General features: G+C 39.7%; 1 protein-coding gene across 4 annotated transcripts in view; it reads right to left on the bottom strand.

Moving 5' to 3' along the window:
• Positions 1-20,531, bottom strand: part of LOC121853809 (endoplasmic reticulum membrane sensor NFE2L1-like) — a 99,616-nt gene that overhangs the window by 46,763 nt on the left and 32,322 nt on the right. The window contains exon 2 of one of the 4 annotated variants that reach the window (XM_042348183.1): positions 90-961. The exons of the other annotated variants lie outside the window; for them this stretch is intronic. Within the exon in view, the coding sequence (XP_042204117.1) occupies positions 90-575 (486 nt within the window). The 5' untranslated portion in view covers positions 576-961. The remainder of the gene's footprint in view (positions 1-89; positions 962-20,531) is intronic. 4 annotated transcript variants of the gene reach the window in all.

Here is a 20,531-nt window from a genome sequence, read left to right as displayed (position 1 = left end):
GGTATAAACTGGGCTGTGGGTGTTAAACCTGGGAAGAAGTTACCCTCGAGGTAGGGTGAGAGGAGTGATGAGCATTGAGTTTAACTAACCTCTGGAGTGAGGTCATCAGAGAGGTTGTAGTCTGAAGGTGGTGGGTCGGGCAAGATATTGTTGGGCTGGTTGGGTGGTGAGGTGGGTCCCTGATGGTGATGGTCTGGTGTGTCGGCGGTGGGCGGTGATGGGAGCGACGTGTGTGAGTTGAGTAAGTAGGCCTGGACGTCACCAATGTGTGCCTGCTGGAGAGATGTGTAGCGGCCCAGGGCATTGAGATCATCCAGAACTGAGCGCTGGTAGTCGGCCAGGATGCGATCTAGACTCTTGGGGTGGAGATTGGCGCCAATGGTCATGGGTGATGAGGGGAGCACGTGACCCAGGGACGACCCCAAGATAAGGTCATGTGGCAAATCACCGAGGGGAGAGCTACCCCCAGGACCTAGTAGAAGGTCAGGGTCACCTCGGAGCAGACTCAACAGCAGCACCAGCTGAAGCACACGCTCGTCACGCAGTAGCTTCTTGCGGCGGGCGTACAGCAACATGGTGACGAAACTTTCTCCCCAACACTAGTATTGAATATAAACCAAAAGTTCCACCCACAAATAATGTATTAAGTACAATCACTCGGCACTCTTAGAAACACTTAGCACTGTTTCTAAACACTGTTAATCCTCGAGCACTCAAAATACACAAAGCACTATCCTTTGATTTTCACGTTATTGTTTTGATTTGTTGCAATATCAGTCGCTTAATTTTAAAGTATATCACAATGCATAAATAATCCACTTAAGTCAGGTAACACTCCGTATTATAGATTTCTGAGATCGCTTGAGATTCTGCTTCACAAGTATGATTTCATTAAGATTATACCAAAAGCACTTAATACTTTAGTTTGTTTCTAAAGTTTTAGTTTTGATATTTAAGTCTCCTAAAATAAAATAGATCATTAAATAAGTATGATCATTATATAAAACCATTCCAGGAGTATCTTATGAGAAAATTAATACGAAAAAAAAAGTGTATACAACATCGGTAACTTGACTCAGGTAAACTACGAGAGGTAAACTACTCCACAAATCACTCAAACGAATATTTTTTTTAAACCCTAAACATTCTGGCTAAAATTATGTTACGATGTTAAAACAAGCTAAACCAGAGTCAAATAAAAGTAAAAAAAATACAAGAGGCGCCAAGTGCCTCAAACACCTGAACGATCTGGCAAGGTGAGGGTAGACAAACGAACACTGGGTCACACAGCACAGCCACCCACCCATGAATACCAAACAATGAAAGATTTTCCAGTAACAACTCGGTCCTAGAAGTGCAAGTGTGGCACTAGCAACACACCTGCCTGTACAAATCAGTGCCAAACGTAGCGCGTGACACTCGACCAAGTTCATCCCACGTCATCATCCCTAGGTAGCGTACGCCCACAAATTATCCGAATACCATCTGGGAGATTACCTCAGCTCACTGATGAGACAATTAATATGTAACACTGAATACAGAATATTAGTGCCAGACGTCTTCACTTCCAGCGTGTAATTATCAATGTACTAGAATTAACGATGATTTTACATTTCTTTCACAGATGAGTTGTATAAAAAGTACAAAACACCATCAAACGTTAATCAAAACTCATAACCAATACCAAAGATGGAAGAAATGGACCAATATTTCTCACTTGTCAATGCAGTAACAAAGTGCGGTGACTGAGAGGTTCTAACAAACAAGGTAATTTCTTATGCGACATCATCTACTTAATAAGCTCACCACAACACACAACACTAGTAAAAAACACAACGTGATCAGACTTTTGGCTGTCAGATAACGAGTCACTCAATAGCGCAGTAAACTGTCAGCGTAGTGGAGTGTGTGACACGTAGTGAGGCTGGCGATATAATGCGGTGAACAGTTGCGCACGGGGCGGCGTGCCCTAGAGAAGGCGGGGCAGACAAAGCCCTGGCAAACACCCCAGGCTTACATCACCTCTCCTGCGATCACCAACACCTTCAATAAATGTCTCCAGGACCTACACATAACTCAACACGAGTTACACCACATGACAACCACCACCCACACACCATCACCCCTTCCACCACAAGACAACCACCACCCACACACCATCACCCCTTCCACCACAAGACAACCACCACCCACACACCATCACCCCTTCCACCACAAGACAACCACCACCCACACATCATCACCCCTACCACCACATGACAACCACCACCCACACATCATCACCCCTACCACCACATGACAACCACCACCCACACAGATTAGCAACAAAAAAATTATCACCACAAGCACAAGACACACAGTGGTTACATGGCACCATCAATACAACTACCAACCGGCACAAACTGTCAACACCGTCATCTGAACCACTAGCCGCCTATGTTCCTCCACAGTGCTATACAAAATCAATCTTAAACAACATGACCCACACATCCCCTGCATAAACTTAAGCCCATAAACTCACCCATCAGAAAACGTCTCCTTACAGAGCTACACGAAAAAACGTCCCTAACATCCTAACCCAGTGACCCAGGGAAGATCCTCTACAAAGCCACCCGGAGAACTTTCCCAACAAAGCTAAGTAAGAAACGTTCCTCGCCCTTAACACCCACTCAGTCAAAGTGACGCTTCCGCAGTTGGACACATATCTTATTATCAGTCTAAGATGCACACCCATTATTGGACATATTCCCTATTATCAGTCTAAGAAACACACCCGTTAATAGACATATTCCCTATTATCAGTCTAAGAAACACACCCGTTATTGGACATATTCCCTATTATCCGTCTAAGAAACAACCGTTATTGGACATATTCCCTATTATCAGTCTAAGAAACACATCCACTCTTGGACACGCCCACTGTTCAAACCCTCTCGGCTCTCTCTGACCATCACCACGACCTCATCTGCTAATTTGGTGAGAAGCTTCTGCACCATCCTCGACACCGGCTCCTACTACTACCCGAGATCCCTCGTCAGAATTCCTGTTCGACACCACAACCGCATCCAGCCCATACGAGCACGAACTGATCGCTATAAGAACAGCCCCGTCCCAACCATTGTAAAAATTATCAATTAGTTGTAATCAACCAGTGTATTCACTCCCAGTCAATCTTACTTTTTGCACGGTCACTATGTTGAAATGCCCTATAGTTTGAGCTTCTCCCCACCTAGTTATTATATATCATATTTGTATCACTTATGTTTCATGTATATTATTTGTAAATCAAGTGACCCATTCCCCAATTATGTAACTGTATATTTTCAGCCTTCCGGCTGCCATGCTCTTTCAATAAACCGTTAATAATAATTATTATTATTATTATTATTATTATTTATAAGTTTAAGAAATGTAGTTACTCTCCGTACAGTATAAGAAACATCCACAATATAAGGAAAAGTCCCCCGTGAACATGGTCGAAGACACACCACTAAAAGCAAGGTCCTGTTTATACACACTTTAATTAACACGTCCATTCAAGGAAGGTCCTCATAAACAACATCTATGAAACATTTCCAAACTATGAAAACTCCCTCATGAATTCCAGCAAACACAGGCGCTCAAGGAATCGCCCCGCTCCGTAAGTCACTATAACAACACCTCAACTAGGTCACGTTACACTACTGTGTCCATGTTTAAACCACAACAAAGGCAATAACCACCTGGTGTAGCCATGGCCAAAATACATATAGTATACCCAGCTCCTCAGGTTTACATAACAGCTCCCGATTAACTCATGTACCCAACCCTCTCTTACCACATCGCTGCTGTCAGTCTTCTTTTATTGCATCAAATCTATCTATACGTTATCTTCATCTCTTTCTTTAATCAAATCTACGATATAACACCAATACCCCCATATTTTAGGTACCAATACCCTCCACAATACCACACCATCTTAAAGGGTATATTACTTATAGTTTCTCCCTGGTGGCTGTTCCCTGCCCCCGGAGGTATACGTGGGTATAAAAAATTCGGTGTAGGTGGGTAGCCAGCTCACAAAGGCTAAACTGTGACCAACCCACAACACCTGGTTTTCCCCTCTCTTTACCGGTTGTTTTTGTTCCTTTACCAACTAATACAACGAGCAATACATCGCTGTATACCAAACAATGTCACCTAATTCGCCCATTTCTGATCCACATTATGTTAACTAATATACAATGAATGAGCAACACAAACACATCATCTCAGAGCTAAATATAGAAGCGAGGACGTTGGGTGTGTCGTTAACCTTGTACCTCAAGACCGTTGACTCCCACCCAATCAGCTGGTGATCTACCAAGAGCGAGTGTGTTCGCAACAAACAAGTTCATAATAAATATAATGTATAGCAATGAGAGCAAGAGCACCAAAAGTCTGGCACCTAACAACATGCCAACGAAAATCAAGATCGAGGCTACGTCCAATCATAGAGAAAGTACTGAACGTCTTGACTCGTTGGGTAGGAAAAGAAAATCACGGACGATCGGTCATTGGCTGACAAGAAAAATATTTTTCGGTATGTGTAAGGCAGTTTCCCCTAGGACTATTTTTCCTATTTACGTCATATTCAAAATACATTTATCTTCATCATGCATTTAACATAACATGGACTTCCTTGTGCACTTTCCAAATTATAATAATCTTCACTACATTTACCATACTGTATACAGTACTTCATAATCATCACTGCGCATTTAGTATAAGTCATTATAAAACGAAATTGGAATGAGAAGGATACGTCAAATATAGATGCAACGCAGACGCTAAACCGCTGCACATATTATAATATAACATCAGCCATGAACCAGTCGGAAATGTTTGAAATTCTTTCCTGCCTCAAGAAAGACTGAAACCTACCCAAATTTGCTGCCCCGCCAAGCACACATTTAGTAATACAACTACAACGTGGTGAGTGAGCAGCGCAGAATATTGGGAGACGTATAATGAACACCAGGGAGAAAGGTGCAGGGAGAAGGGTGAGTTTAACACGACATGGCGGCTGAGGAGGCCTTGGGGGCCCCTGGGAAAGAAGACCAGTAGACGAGTAACACCTGTACCTCACACACAAGATAGTACTCTTCCCTCCCCTCTAAACCACTCAATTCCTTTACCATTACTCATATCTAAACGTCTTACGCACTAATAATACTTCTCACGACTCACTCCCACCCTCCCTCCAGCAGACCCCACCATACTCCTTCCCTTCACCATTATATACACCTAAAAAGCTACCACTACTCCTTTATTCCACACCCTCCAGCGTCCGATTTTGCGGGTAAACCAAAATGTATGTTTGCAATACTGCAAAGGTCTTGCAAATATGCAAAATTATTTCATACGTGCAAATACGTAAAAAAAATAAAATCCTTCTAACAACACTTCCTCTACGGTCTGTGACCGGCAGGCATTTTCTCTATTCAAATGATATTTAAAATTCCCCAGTTTTTGCAATAATTTCGTGTGCTTAAAATTTCAGTTTCTATGAAAATTTCTTCAATATTTATGAGAAGCAACTAAATTTATATCACTTGGTCATCAGACGCCTTCCTCACTCTCTAACAGAAAAAAAAATCAAATTTCTGCCAATTTATGCAACATCTGAAAAACAAGAATATTTAGTAGAGGAATGATCTTGATTAAAATAAAATCAGTAGGCAGATTTTTAGCCTGATGGGACCTATGAAGGTATCTTTTGGCTGGTGCCATTCCACAAACAAATAATGTATTATTTTACTTTCGGAAAACTCGGGATTCTTACGAATTTTATCTTTACTATAGATAATTTCAACATTTTTAAGATACTTTGCTTCTACTCCTACTGTATTTCAGTTTCACCACTTTTTCTTCAACCCCTAATAATCTTCTTTCACCTCATAACTAATGACTCCGTTCCGTTCTGTGACGTTTCCCTTGCAAACGACTTGTAGATGTCAGGGGGGGTCCAGGGGGGCGGACCCTCCCCACCTCCCCCGTGGTTGTCAGGTTAGGTAATTTGCGAGGGGAACGGCATAGACGCAAAGATTACCGAGTTTTTCGAAAGTAAAAATTTACCCAAATATAATAATAATAATAATAATAATAATAATAATAATAATAATAATAATAATAATAATAACCAAGTTGTATCCGTTGAATAGTTAAGGGAGATCCTACATCTACCTTGACAGTATATTCACATCTATTTTTTTTACATATCTCTGCGTTTGGGATGATGTTACCCGACACATTATGTCCTTATTTTCAAATGGGAAGCATTACTCAATTGGTCTTTGGAAGATAGAGCTATTGGAACTTGTGAAGTGTCGGATTTTATGATCACAGTGAAATACTGTAGTTTGGTAGCCAGAGTCGTTTGCCTCATGAGGGGGGTACTGCTACAATACATTTTCATTTAAGGACTTTTAAATGCCATTTACTTATGCTGGATTTATAAGAAAATAAATTCCAGACTGACAGATAAGATGATTGTAACTAACCGGTCCACCCTGTGCAAAAGTTGGTTTACGACGACATATTACACGAGGTGAAATTCAAAGCTGTTAAGGTCAAAAGCCTGTTATTACCTGATATATACACCATGGAATCCAGCCCCCATACTCTCTATACTCGAAAGGATACACGCAATGAGGTTACAAATCTCATAGTTAAACGTTACCGTACATTTAATAATTACTCTGGACGTTACTATCCCAGCAGTATATTCAGAGCTTCCAACCCGTGTACCCTGGGAGAAACCCTGATCATATTGACTGTACCGTTATCAGTAACTAGTAAGTCATCTCTATGGTTTAAATTCCTAACACCAGTGAATATGAAAACTTTAACATTTTACAATCAGAATTTGAGGACGAAAAACATACTGCACTCTAAATTTTACAAAATTCTTAAGAGCATAGTAGTGTGTGTGTGGCGAGTAGAAGTTGGTGTGGTTGCGAGAGCAGATGCTGTGGTGGGGAATTCCCACACACGTAGTGCAGCCCCAACAGTAAACATTGGAGTTCTCCTTTGTTTCACGCTTATGTGCTACACAGTATAAGACCAAATCGAACCTCCCAAGCAAAAAATAAATAAATAAATAAATAAATAAAAATAAAAAACAAGCAAATTGTTTAGTCTTTAGTTCAACAAATGAAAAATAAGTTACAATTCATTTTAGTAATAGCTCAGGAACAACAGCATAGTTTTTTTTCCGGGTAAGAGCCTACCCGGGCACAGGTCATCGACCCACAACGGGGCCTAGGGGGCGAAAAAATAAGAGTAAAATTAAATTAAAAATGGAAAATAAAAAGACCATATTAATGTACACCACGAAAATGCCACACTACACACACTACCCAGGATCAACCATATAAAGTCAAACATCAAACAACACATCTAATATCAAGATGAAACAAGGAAAATGTCACCACCACATTTCCCTTCCACTTCCGGTAGCCTTTACGTAGTACGTTGACCAATGACGGCACTATCACTGGTAACTTGGGTTGCCAAACACTGTACCATATCGGAGGGGAGAATTTAAAAAATTGCAGAAAAGACATCACGCCAATAACCTGTGCTCTACCACAACGTTTTATTAACGGTTTCGTTAAAATAACCCCTTACCTTCTAAAATATGAGTTACACAGCTGTTTTAAAGAAAGCATTTCTCAGATTCAAGACAAAGTTATACGAGGCTGATCATGGCAAAATTTGCAGTTGTCCCTCTTTAGGTGTATATATATATATATATATATATATATATATATATATATATATATATATATATATATATATATATATATATATATATATGCAAGTAAATCACTGTAGGTGCGCGTGATCTAGGTATATGCTGATAACCACCCTGAAGATGTGAATTACACGAAAGCGCTTGGGAACTTCGTGTTTTCTTCTTTCCTTGTGGTTATCAGCATATATATATATATATATATATATATATATATATATATATATATATATATATATATATATATATATATATATATATATATATATATATATATGTGTGTGTATGTGTATGTGTGTGTGTGTGTGTGTGAACCACTGGGATTACACACATGATGAAAGCGTTATATTGCAAAAACATAATATATTCAGGTTCTAATATGAAATCCTGGTACATCTCCAATTAGGTATTCAAAGCGCTAGCTATGCGTCAGCCTCATATTTTAAAAATCATGGTTTAGCCCCAATATGTAACTCAGCTCATCAGAATCACTACGCCTCATTTACCTTAGCTGTCCCCCTTTGATGTAATCAAACGAATCCAACCACGTCACCCGAAGGTCCAAACCGCGCAAGAACCACTTAACATTAGCCCACACAGGTCGCATCTACATACTTCTAAGAAGTGAAATAAGCAGACAACTGGAACACAACCAAGAAGCCAGAACACAAGGATAATAAAGAAGAAGTATAGTAGATTGAGCATAATTCAAGAAAAGTGGAGCAGGATAACACAGTGCACCACGACTGCCAAGATTCGGGTTTTCTGAAGATTATACCTTAATATTTTCACACTTTCATTCACGTACGCAAACCAACGACACATGTATAGAGGCCTGAATGGCGTCTTAATTGCATCTGAGACTACCGTACCAAGATGTAGACTCTCACCCCAAGTTTGATGAAACAACCTAATTACTGTACTGTATACTGTATGTGAGCAGCCAGGCCCAGACCAGCTTAATTACTTAATACTCCCAGGGGGTAGTTAAATACAACACTACTCAACACAAATACTAATGAAACACAAATTCGATACAGAAAAATATATTTATTTAGGGACGAACAACTGCTAGCTAGTCATACAAGAAAATAAATAGTGTTGAGGTAAGTAATAGCAATACAACAGAGGTAAGTAATATCAATACAACAAAAAGAGAAGTATTCTAACAGGTGACTGGATGCAAATGGCTGCAAGAGAATGAATAATCTATAGTGCCGACTTGTGAGCCAGATGAAATACTACCGACATATATAAACATTTACTTGGTGGGTAGCTGCAGCACCACTGACTATAAACATTTACGAGGTGGGTAGCCGCAACACTAATTAATAAACATTTACTAGATGGGTAACTGCAGCACCACTGACTATAAACATTTACTAGGTGGGTAGCTGCAACACTACTTCATAAACATTTACTAGGTGAGTAGCTGCAACACTACTTAATAAACATTTACTAGGTGGGTTACTGTTAGAAAACTGGACAAGTCATTATGAGATGTACAGCTACATTACAGTATATGTACTGTAAGATATGAGTATAAATATACGTATTGTACTATACTCAATTTACTCATGCATATACTTAAATAAAAAGCTGTGAATACAAATTAAATAAAGCTGAATTTCCTTCTCAATATATAAAAACAGCTGTTTAAAACTTGTTTATTTCTATTTAATACACAAGTTTATCAAAGCAGAGTAACTACACTTAGGATCTAACAAACACTAGTAACAATGTTTTAAGTCCTGAGTGTGGCACTAGCGCTGTCACCCTCGTAACACAACGAGTGTTTTGAGTGTACGTGAGCAACACTACTGTAGTGTTTTCAAGGGGGAGTTTATTACACCCGGAGTGCTGTGAGGAGCCTGAGGCTTTATCATGTTGGGGCTGGGTAGAGAAATATCTCAGTCGATCATGAAAAACACATCATTAGGTTGATGAACTTGACTAAATTCTGACGTGGGAATCTTTAAAAATCAGGATCCAGAGAGAGAGAGGGCAGTGACGTTGCGACCACGTCGTCAGTGTCCGCCTGACCTTGAGTCCGCACGTGTTTACATCTTTTCTACATAGCAAAAGGCTCAACCGAGATGTATCACCAGCATCACACCCTCACACACCTACACCTCATCGTCGCCGTTATACTGGTTTAGACATCAAGAGAGGGTCTGCCACACGGATATACACGCGTCACCTACCCACATATCCACACGTGAACGTACTGTATTTACGCATTAAAAAGAAATTATTATAACTAATACCGATATTATCTCCATTTTCATTATCATCATTATTGTTACTGCAATTCACCAATACTACTATTACTCAAAACCGATGATACTGTGTGTGTGTGTATGTGTATTAAAATACTCAAGAAAACTGTGTGGGGAAGTTGATCCCTGGTTGGCTGGCTCTCCTAACAACGCCTTCCTCACCAAGGTCACATGTACCCGTCATACACTCACCAATACGTACATCAACACCAAATGTCTATCATATACCTTAAACGTACTGTACATTATATAGTAAATTACTCTGGATAAAATCTTGTATCCAATTCAACATGTTATACCAGTACATATACAGTTTATACTGTACAATGATTTTTTTATGTTCTCTCACTGCATGAGCTACGCTAACCAATAAAAAAGTTGCTGACAGCAAATTTGTGTGTGTGTGTGTGTTACACTCGTGTGTACAGTAGCAAAAACACCTATCTGTGCATACTTTGTGGGAAACAATATGAGACCATGGACGATAAATTTTGGTATACGAGGCCTGTCACAAATCACACGTAAAATTTCGGAGCATATCGACCCCCGCCTGCACAGATAGTTATTTTAGCTACTGTACATCAGAATAAAACCCTTGATCGCTAATTTGAGGAAGCTACAAGAGTTTCCCTAACAGAAATCATTGATGCAAGCATCAGTGATGCTCTTCTTTCGCTGCACAATGTTTTCTTTTTATTTCCGTAAATCAAGATTACGTAAACCCTAAGATCATGCGTGGTAAAATTCACATCAAAGAGCTTGGTGGTGGTGGTGGAGACATTGAAAAATTACCATTATATACACTACAAGAAAACGCAATGAAAATTATTCATAAATATATTCTGTTCAACTGGAAATACCAGTTCCAAAAAAATATCATCAGTCAGAACGACTGCAAATCCCCGCAACACAAACACCCAATAGTTCATACCTTGTGGAGAATAACCAGTGAGCGATACTTAAGCAGTCCCATACCTAAAGAGGTGATAATTTCATAGCAATTACTCAAAATAACTTTTATACTTACACTGTCTATAACAATATATGGCGGAGATGGGTAGGGAACTAGACAATCACCGAAGATGTGTACCGGTGTTATCCTTACAAAAGTTTCTAGGCACAACAGACCATAACCGACACATACCCCAGAAAAAATTTTCATCGACTCAGTCTACATAATTGTAGCTAATAAATGTACCCCCCCCCCCCACACACTGTGACTACTGATCAGCTATTGTAATGGAAAGACAAAAACTACTGAAGGATCCAATAAGGTCGGTAGCCCTGGACCGGATGAGCGTGACAAAGGTACCAGTAGGCTTTATCTAGTACCACACACCTACAACAATAAGTCACGTAAACAAATAAGTCTATGCAACGATGTATAGAATTATGTTAATGAATAAAACGGACAAAACACTAAAGGCATCAAACAACACAACAAAACATACACACCACCACATATTTACCTACACATGAACTCTATATTAAACCCAAGCACATTACTAACAGGCGTTTATAAAAAAAATCATTATAATTAGTGGTATAATGAAGGTGCTCGCTACCTTAATATGCGGACAAAGGTTCGGCATCCTCAGGTAGTTACATAACTCAAGGGTAAAGCCCCGGGATAGTCTTGGCTGCAGTCATATACTCGTATTTTATTAGTTGTGGTTGAATGTGCCCAAACGTCTTGCTGAATTAAAAATAGACTTGCCTGCAGAAGTTCACTACAAGTACCAGTTATATACTTGCTGGGAGTTTTTTCTGTATATACAAACCAAATTCCCTAGCAAAAGCATTCGAACTAAATACAAACAAAAATTATTAGGAGAAAGGTCTCGCTTATATTTACTAATAAAAATAGTCTATCTTCATGATCATTAGTAGACGAGTTTAATTGGTAACTATAGTATTGTATAGACTGCAAATTCTAGATCACACGTGTATCCCTAAACACAGACGTCATATGTGTTTGCTTAACTTATATAATTATGGTATTTAAACAATCTAGTACAAACTTCAAAGCAATCAAGAAGGCACAACACACACACACACACACACACACACACACACACACACACACATCATTTAAGGTACCCAAGTCGTAATGATAAAATAGGACCTTCATTAACCTTTCACAACCAATAAGTTACTAACACAGCACAATTAACACGACATGGACAACTACCTATTTTTTAAGATCTGAACAAATAACTACAAACTTAAAAGGCTGAGCTCTTCATCTCCCTAAATAAATTACCTCGGCACAAAGCCCTCATACCAAACTACAACCAGTCCCCGTACACACACATGCACTACACTGACACGACCAATATTATGCCTACATTTTAAGATGCGAGACGAGGATGAAAATGAAGCTATATAGCTACACTAAAAAAAATTCTCACAGGACCTAAACATAACTTCGTCCTCACGTTGAAGATCCCTGATATAAATCTGAAAACCTGGGTTATCAATTAATTCCCTTCTATAACAATTCCCACACTCTACACACACAAACACTATTTACTACGAGGAATCATTCTAGGAGTGTTGAACAAGTGTTTCTGATACTAGGTTTATCCACGCTCTGCTAGACTAATACAGCTCCAGGATATGGCCAGGGTTCAATGTGTGACGCATATCTCAACTGTCCCTTCCCTTAATACCTCTGGCATCACTCTACATATATCGCCAAAACTGACGTAAGGGCAAGAGAAACGTTCCCCCGTGTGCCCGAGGCTTCAAGGTCAGGTCAATGAGTCAGACGCCTGTTGCCAACTTCGCCTTCTCCCTGCATATTTGCGGGCAAGGTGTTACCATCCAGTATTCACTTAAACGTACATTGCTACTACATTCTAATAAGGTATTTCCACCACACAAAAACACACACATTATTACACATACGCACACAATATATATATATATATATATATATATATATATATATATATATATATATATATATATATATATATATATACAAGTAAATCACTGTAGGTGCGTGCTGTGTAATTCACATCTTCAGGGGTGAGTACAGACTAGCTGAAGATGTGAATTACACGAAAGCGCTTAACTTCTGTTCTTCTTTCCTTGTATTATCATATATATATATATATATATATATATATATATATATATATATATATATATATATATATATATATATATATATATACTGTACTAAATAATAATGACTGCTCCTCATATTCAAGGATGGCCGGTCCTAAGACCACCTAAACGTGATTTTTTAAATGTATTAGCTATCGAGAACACAATAGCCACACCCTAACTTAACGAGCTGTATATCCAGTGTCAAAGACCACCAAAAAAAACGGACAAACCACCAAAACACGATTTTTCCTTATAACAGCCAAATCTATCTTACCCGTCACATGCAATATTGATCTAAGACTAAAGTACAGCACAGTTCGTCAGAGAACAGAGAAAAAACATTTAAATAGAAATATTTGTTATTATTTTCTCATCCCTAATTATATGACCAAGTATCTCATTTGTCTTTTTCTGTACAATTCAAGTACGGTACTTCTTTAAGTTCTTGTTAATCTTAGTACTTAACCTGTCCTTATATTGGTCATTGGAGCCAAGGAAGCGAATTCAACGCAACTAAAGCCTCAACTTAATTGTAATCGACCACACACCTAAATGACCTTACGATCTGCTTTCACCCAATATTAGGTAGTGTGGAGGGACCATGTGGTGAAGGGGAAGCGCGGCCTCATAGCTAGAGTCCTACACGACACCCGCAGGTGCTCCCTCCCTCCCTCCATGGACCTTACCACCCCTCCCTACCAGTTTCTATTTGATGGTAACATGTTGACTATCGGTTTAAAATCCCTTTTGAAGTATAAGTACATGTTACTAGGTTGTGATAGACACAAAAGAGCGTGGGGAAGGCGGCAGATGTTGTTGGTGGTCTAAGGACGCGTTTCGGGGTCAAGTGACTAACACGCGGACCGTGGCACCACTACATGGCCAATGACCCCGCGTTTTTGTTGCTCCTCCCCACACCTGGGGAACTCGCTCACCATATATCACACATGAGACGAATATAAAGCACCACACTCTACAAATAAACAATCTAAGACCGCGGAAAGTAAAACTTAACATCTAAACTCATGTATATTTATACAAAGGAAAGGATACCAGTCCTGAGAAATAACACAACCTAAGGATAAGTTCAGTAAACTACAAAGTTTTAAACTTGCCATATTGATAAATATTAATACTGACAAGTCCGTCGTAGGAAACACATAACTGGGACAGGTGAGTGTACTTAATACAAACAAAACCCCCAAGAGTCACCCGGGCCAGCCCCCCACAAGGAGCTAGGGCGCCAGCTGTAGGGGACCGTACTGTACCCTGACAGCCAGCACGTGCTCACTACCCTCTACTATAAAAACATTACCATTAAATCCTTGGATATACAAGATACTGTACTACAATTCCTACAGTCAAGGAATATACTCGTGTATATAACACACATGTGATGTAACAGGCCTGAATACACGACACGGTAAATAAAACATACGTCTTAATGGCCTCACCCGTAACAGAGAGAAAGGTAATGGAGAAACTCATTTTATATACTGGATATAATCCTATCCAGTTTAACCCCCCGTGACCTGCCTCGTCCACCTCCCAGCCTCTTACGACCTACCACACCCTTCTACCTCCCTGTGACCTGCCCAGTCACCCTGCACACACCCGACCTCACCCACCTCATTGCCTCCCTTCCTCTCATGACCTTACCCATCCTCAAACTCCCCTTCTCACCCAGACCTGTCAGCACCAATTCCCTACCTCTTATGCCTTCCCTCTCCTTCAACCTCCCTACCTCTCATGTCCTTCTCTCCCACCTCTACCAGAGACATTTTCCTCTCAACTACCCCTATCTGTCCTATCCATCTCAGTATCTTTTTTATGACCTGCCCTACCTATATCACTACCTATTGACCTACCCTATCTATCTCACTAATTTTCATGACTTACCTTATCCAACCCCGTTAACCTCATGATCTGCTCTACCTACCTCACTACCTCTCATGACCTGCTCTACCTACCTCACTATCATTACCTACTCTACCTACCTCCCATGACCAGCTTTACCTACTTCACTATCATTACCTACTCTACCTACCTCACTACCTCTCATGACCTACTCTACCTACCTCACTACCTCGCATGACCTACTCTACCTACCTCACTACCTCTCATGACCTACTCTACCTACCTCTCATGACCTACTCTACCTACCTCACTACCTCCCACTAATAACCTGTTCTGTTTACCCCTCACGACCTACCTTACTCCCCTCACAACCATTAATGACCTGTGCTACCAGCGTCTTTACCTCATATGGTCCTGCCTTAACCACCTTCCTATCGTTGACGGCCTGTCCTGTCCACCTTTCCCGCCCGACGCACCATTAAGGGCTTGCCCTGTCCATCTCACTATCAATCATGGTGAACCGAGGACATTCTTCCTCTAAAAGCCTTGTGAATATCATCTCAGTCATAATATATTTACTCAAATTCTTGCTGAAACACACTCGACTTGGTGACTCACAAATCACAAAAAATTCCCTAAATAAACTTCACCAACACAAACTCTGGAATTTAACATATTGAGGTTTTATGCCTTAAATTAGAATGAGGAGATCTGGTCCGGTAAATATAACTTCCCATTCGTTATTAGTCATAAGAGTATAATAGAAGCTTGAGATACGATCACACAATATATATATATATATATATATATATATTTCCTTCACGTACTACTTGTTCAAGCCTTCCAAATACACAATCACTCACTAATGTAAGTTCTTATACGATAAAGGTCCTATTATCCACATTTCCGGGATTAAAGAAGTAGAGCAAATAACACCGAAACATCAGATAACAATATCAGATTTCCAATGTTCACTGTGATGGTCTACACTTTATATGAGTTTCCGGGTAAGACTCGAGGAGACTGATGTGACTATTGGCACAGGTGACACCTTTAAGAGTGAATGAGGCGTGTGTCAATGCTGCCCGCACCCCACACACTGACCCGGCTGCTGCCCCTGCAACCCTCCACCACCACTCTCACGCTCGTTGGGGCCACGCACCCCACGCCCATGGCCCACACCCGAACCCCCTAATGTTGCCCCTGCAACTTTCCACCACCACCACCCACACACTGGTGGGAGCCACGAACCCCATACACAGACCATCCATTAGTCCTTCAACCCTCCACCACCATCACTATACTGTTGAGGGGTAGAGGTGGGGACTCATCAACAATAAAACAGTATCTAAGGTTTGGTACAACGGTAGGGTACATAGGTTGCCAACCCTTCACATCACTTACAGGTGACTCATGCCATGTGCACCCACAATAACACACTTGTCCATCCACACGCCAGCTTTCCCTTATGATCTCAGCAAGTTTCAAGTTAATTTATTGGTATACAGTATACGTACATTAAGTCACGATACCCCAACTACGGTACCCGCATTAACCAAAAATTGGGTGATGAAACAACTTAAGCCATTACTGTGCATCGCCTCCGTGAAAAGTAGCGGCCTTGTTGAAGGGAGTTCTTCCATGTGAATATAAGGCAAGATGTGGAAGTTACTGCGCGGCCCGTAAAAACACTCGTGTCTATTTCTTCAATCGATCAGGAGTTAGGTTTAGCCAAGTTGGGTTTAGCGCACGCGCTCATCGCCATACACAAGACGCGATAAATCAATATTATTCAATAGCAACGAAATTCCTTAGAGGCCTGAGAGGTCAAGCACCATTAATTACCTGACAACATAAACAGTGTGTGTGTGTGTTTGTTTAAATAAATTTTATACTCATTTAAATGCTCATATACATACATTACCGGAGCTAAGTTTTTATGCAACTTCATCAACCTAACCTACCAAATGAAACCTATCTCTGTATCAAAAAGATAATCACTCACCCCATATTTTTTTTAATAATACAGCACTAATAATCTCGTTTAAGCATTGTACATAAAAGTAAATAAGATATCCGGTAGGTTACATTTTCTACACTCCTCAATGAGGGCGTACTTATCACCTAGAAAGTTGGCTAACAGAAAAGTACGCTTTCTAAAGTCCAGAAGGTAGTCCAGCTCGTTCATGACACTGTTAAGAAAATTCAAAAACAACAATAATACTGTACTCCTATTATGGCACCTGTATACAGTGATCCCTCGGTTAACGAGCGCCTCGGTTAACGATTTACCTTCCATAAGATTCTTAACTTCGGTTAAAGAGCAATCCCTCGATTAACGAGTTTTTTACGAGCCGACGTCAACATGTTTTCGCTTGCATTTGGCGGTCCACCAGCTGTAGTATTAGTCCGCCAATACAGTAATCGGTTTTAGGGCTTAAATTCCTTACTATTTTAGTAAATATCAAGAAGTTTATACTATTCAATAATTTTAAAAGTTTAATATTAACTTTTTTAGTCATTTTAACAATTATTGAACATAATTGAAGGTAAAGAAACTAGTTTCTGGCGTGCCATCCAGCCTGTTAACACACCAGACAGGCGTTAGTCTCTCTCTGTTTTCAGTGGAGGTAACATCTTGCTTGAGACTCTCTTCAACTAAATGCTTTTTTCTGTGTTTCCAAGCAAATTATTGGTCATTTTGAAATTTATTTTACATATTGACAATATATAATGCAATGCAGTGTTGATTTAAAGAAAATAATCTCGAATTACACCAAGAGAACTAAAATTTTATGGGTGAAATGGTGCCATGGGGTGACTTCTCTTCCACCCCAATGCCTTCTCTTCTCCCTTCTCCTCCACCCCCATTCTAATTCCCATCATCATCATCATCATCATCCAGGAGCCTTCTACATACACACCTCAAAGTAAATGTACTTTTCTACCTTTTTTGTTGAATTTAGGCAATTTTTGGTGAGCTGGAACCAATTACCCAAAAACCCATTGAAACAATGGTTTCGGTTAACGAGTTTTTCGGTTAACAAGCAACCTGCTGGAACGGATTGTGCTCATTAACCGAGGGACCACTGTACACTCTTCGGAGTACCGCCTCACCATTATAACACTGAATTGCTGTAAGTAATATAAACTTCTCTTCATTTTCTAATAATTATTCGGTAATTATTTCAGGGATTGATACAATTAGTTGGAGGAATATCATTATCATCACCATCGGGATGTGATATAATGAAAGACGCCCGTCCCCACTGGGACAAAGCTTGTCCTTACACTCATACTACGACCTCTACAAGCTTAACTGCAACAACACCCATAAAAGCTCAATTCTCCACCACTTGGAGCTCGCCTCGTCGTTTCCTATTCGTTATGTCATAAGATGCTGCGGCTGATGTAACTACCCTGGCAATGGTAACACTATCGCATATTTTTCATTTACAGGAGACTTCAAAGAAAGTATGTATGGTGGCCTCGCTAATCACAAATGGTCAAGAAGTAACTCTCCCCCCCCCCCACACACACACACACAACCACGGCGGCTATCAAATCTTGCATGTACTTTTAGTAATTGTCCCATAATGTGACAATACAAAAAATGCCAGGTAATGTAGAAATATCAAGAATTTGCTGGTAAAAAATAAAATCATATTCTGTACAGTATAAAGTTGTTAAAATTACATACAACTATCCTGCTGGCCAATAAGCTCTTCCAAAACCATGTTCACGACACTCAAAAGTGTTAAGGGACAAAGGACGAGTTTGAAGTTGTATTACTGACCTCACCACAAAACCCACCTTTCAGTAGTAAAACACCATCATGTGAATGTGATTGCACTCACTACCTTCAGGGAGAGGTGAGGGAGGCTAACTCATCACAGGTCTATAATAACGCGGGACTTACCTTTCCCGTGAGTGACTTATCAAGGCAATCGGAGTATATTTACAGTATATTTGACAACTTGGAGGGAATGAATGGTTAAGAGTACTATCGTGATCAATTTCAATGCAGTAGAGATTTTTTTTATAAATTTTGCGAAGGAAATGTTCTATCCGTCGAGTTTTGTCATTTAATAGATTTAATCCAGTATAAGCAAAAGTATCCGTCGAGTTTTGTCATTTAATAGATTTAATCCAGTATAAGCAAAAGTAAGATTGCTGATATTGTAATACAGTACCTGTGCACCATCGATCATCAGTGTATACAATATTGTATTGTACAGTACAGGTACTGTACAAATCTATCCTCACAACACACTTCACCAATCTATCCTCACAACACACTTCACCAATCTATCCTCACAACACACTTCACCAATCTATCCTCACAACACACTTCACCAATCTATCCTCACAACACACTTCACCAATATATCCTCACAACACACTTCACCAATCTATCCTCACAACACACTTCACCAATATATCCTCACAACACACTTCACCAATCTATCCTCACAACACACTTCACCAATCTATCCTCACAACACACTTTACCAATATATCCTCACAACACACTTCACCAATCTATCCTCACAACACACTTCACCAATCTATCCTCACAACACACTTCACCAATATATCCTCACAACACACTTCACCAATCTATCCTCACAACACACTTCACCAATCTAGCCGAACTAATCCCTCCCACCACTTTTCAAGTTAAAATTTAGTTTTTACCAAAATTATTTTATTCATAAACACAAAGATGTTAATGGGTTGTAAAGTAATGTATAGATTATTTCTAACAAAATAGCTAAAGGAGGAATGGGACAATTTTGTTGTCAAATCTCTTCACAGAGGAGTCTAAAGAGTAAGACAGAAGAAGAAGACAATACAACTGAAGCAAGATAATTTTATCTTTAATGTTTCAAATCCCAGAAGTTCTGTGGTAATGGTACTCATCAGGAATCTGTCTCTGCATGTATCTATAGAATAGGCAAACGATGAAGTAATTTTGCGAATGTCTACCCACTACTGGAAGTTTTCTGGTAAGGTCATTAGAGTTCTCTGATTTTTAATTTTTTTTTTTTCCATATGCAAAATGAGGAGTCAAGTGTCCCAACACCACACCCAACCCACAGGCTACAGGACAAACCGTGGAAAAAGAGACATCCACCACACATTCTTCAATTTTTCTGTAACTTGGTGGGTGGCAATGTCTATACCAAAATGGGCTGGAATTGAAGTTATGAGCCCCCAATTTTTTGGAGGTGTCATATACAATAGCATGTACACTATACTTAGGCAGTCGCATATACAGTATACAGTACTGTATAGTTATTACTAAACTTCGGAATTTAAAGAACGACATTTTTTGCTGCCAATTGACCTAGGTGAATAATTCAACCTGCATCTGAAAGGTAGTTTGGCACAGAATATATACTACTGTACTAGGCTTACTATGTTTTAGAATTCAGTATAAAATAATGAGAAGACACTAAAGGGTATTACTGTAGTAGAGTATTACAGTACTGTATATTTCA

This window comes from Homarus americanus, unplaced genomic scaffold (assembly GCF_018991925.1).
Source record: "Homarus americanus isolate GMGI-L3 unplaced genomic scaffold, GMGI_Hamer_2.0 scaffold18703, whole genome shotgun sequence".
Taxonomy (NCBI): domain Eukaryota; kingdom Metazoa; phylum Arthropoda; class Malacostraca; order Decapoda; family Nephropidae; genus Homarus; species Homarus americanus.
The sequence above is the reverse complement of the archived record's forward strand: the minus strand, read 5'-3'. Positions and strand labels throughout refer to the sequence as shown.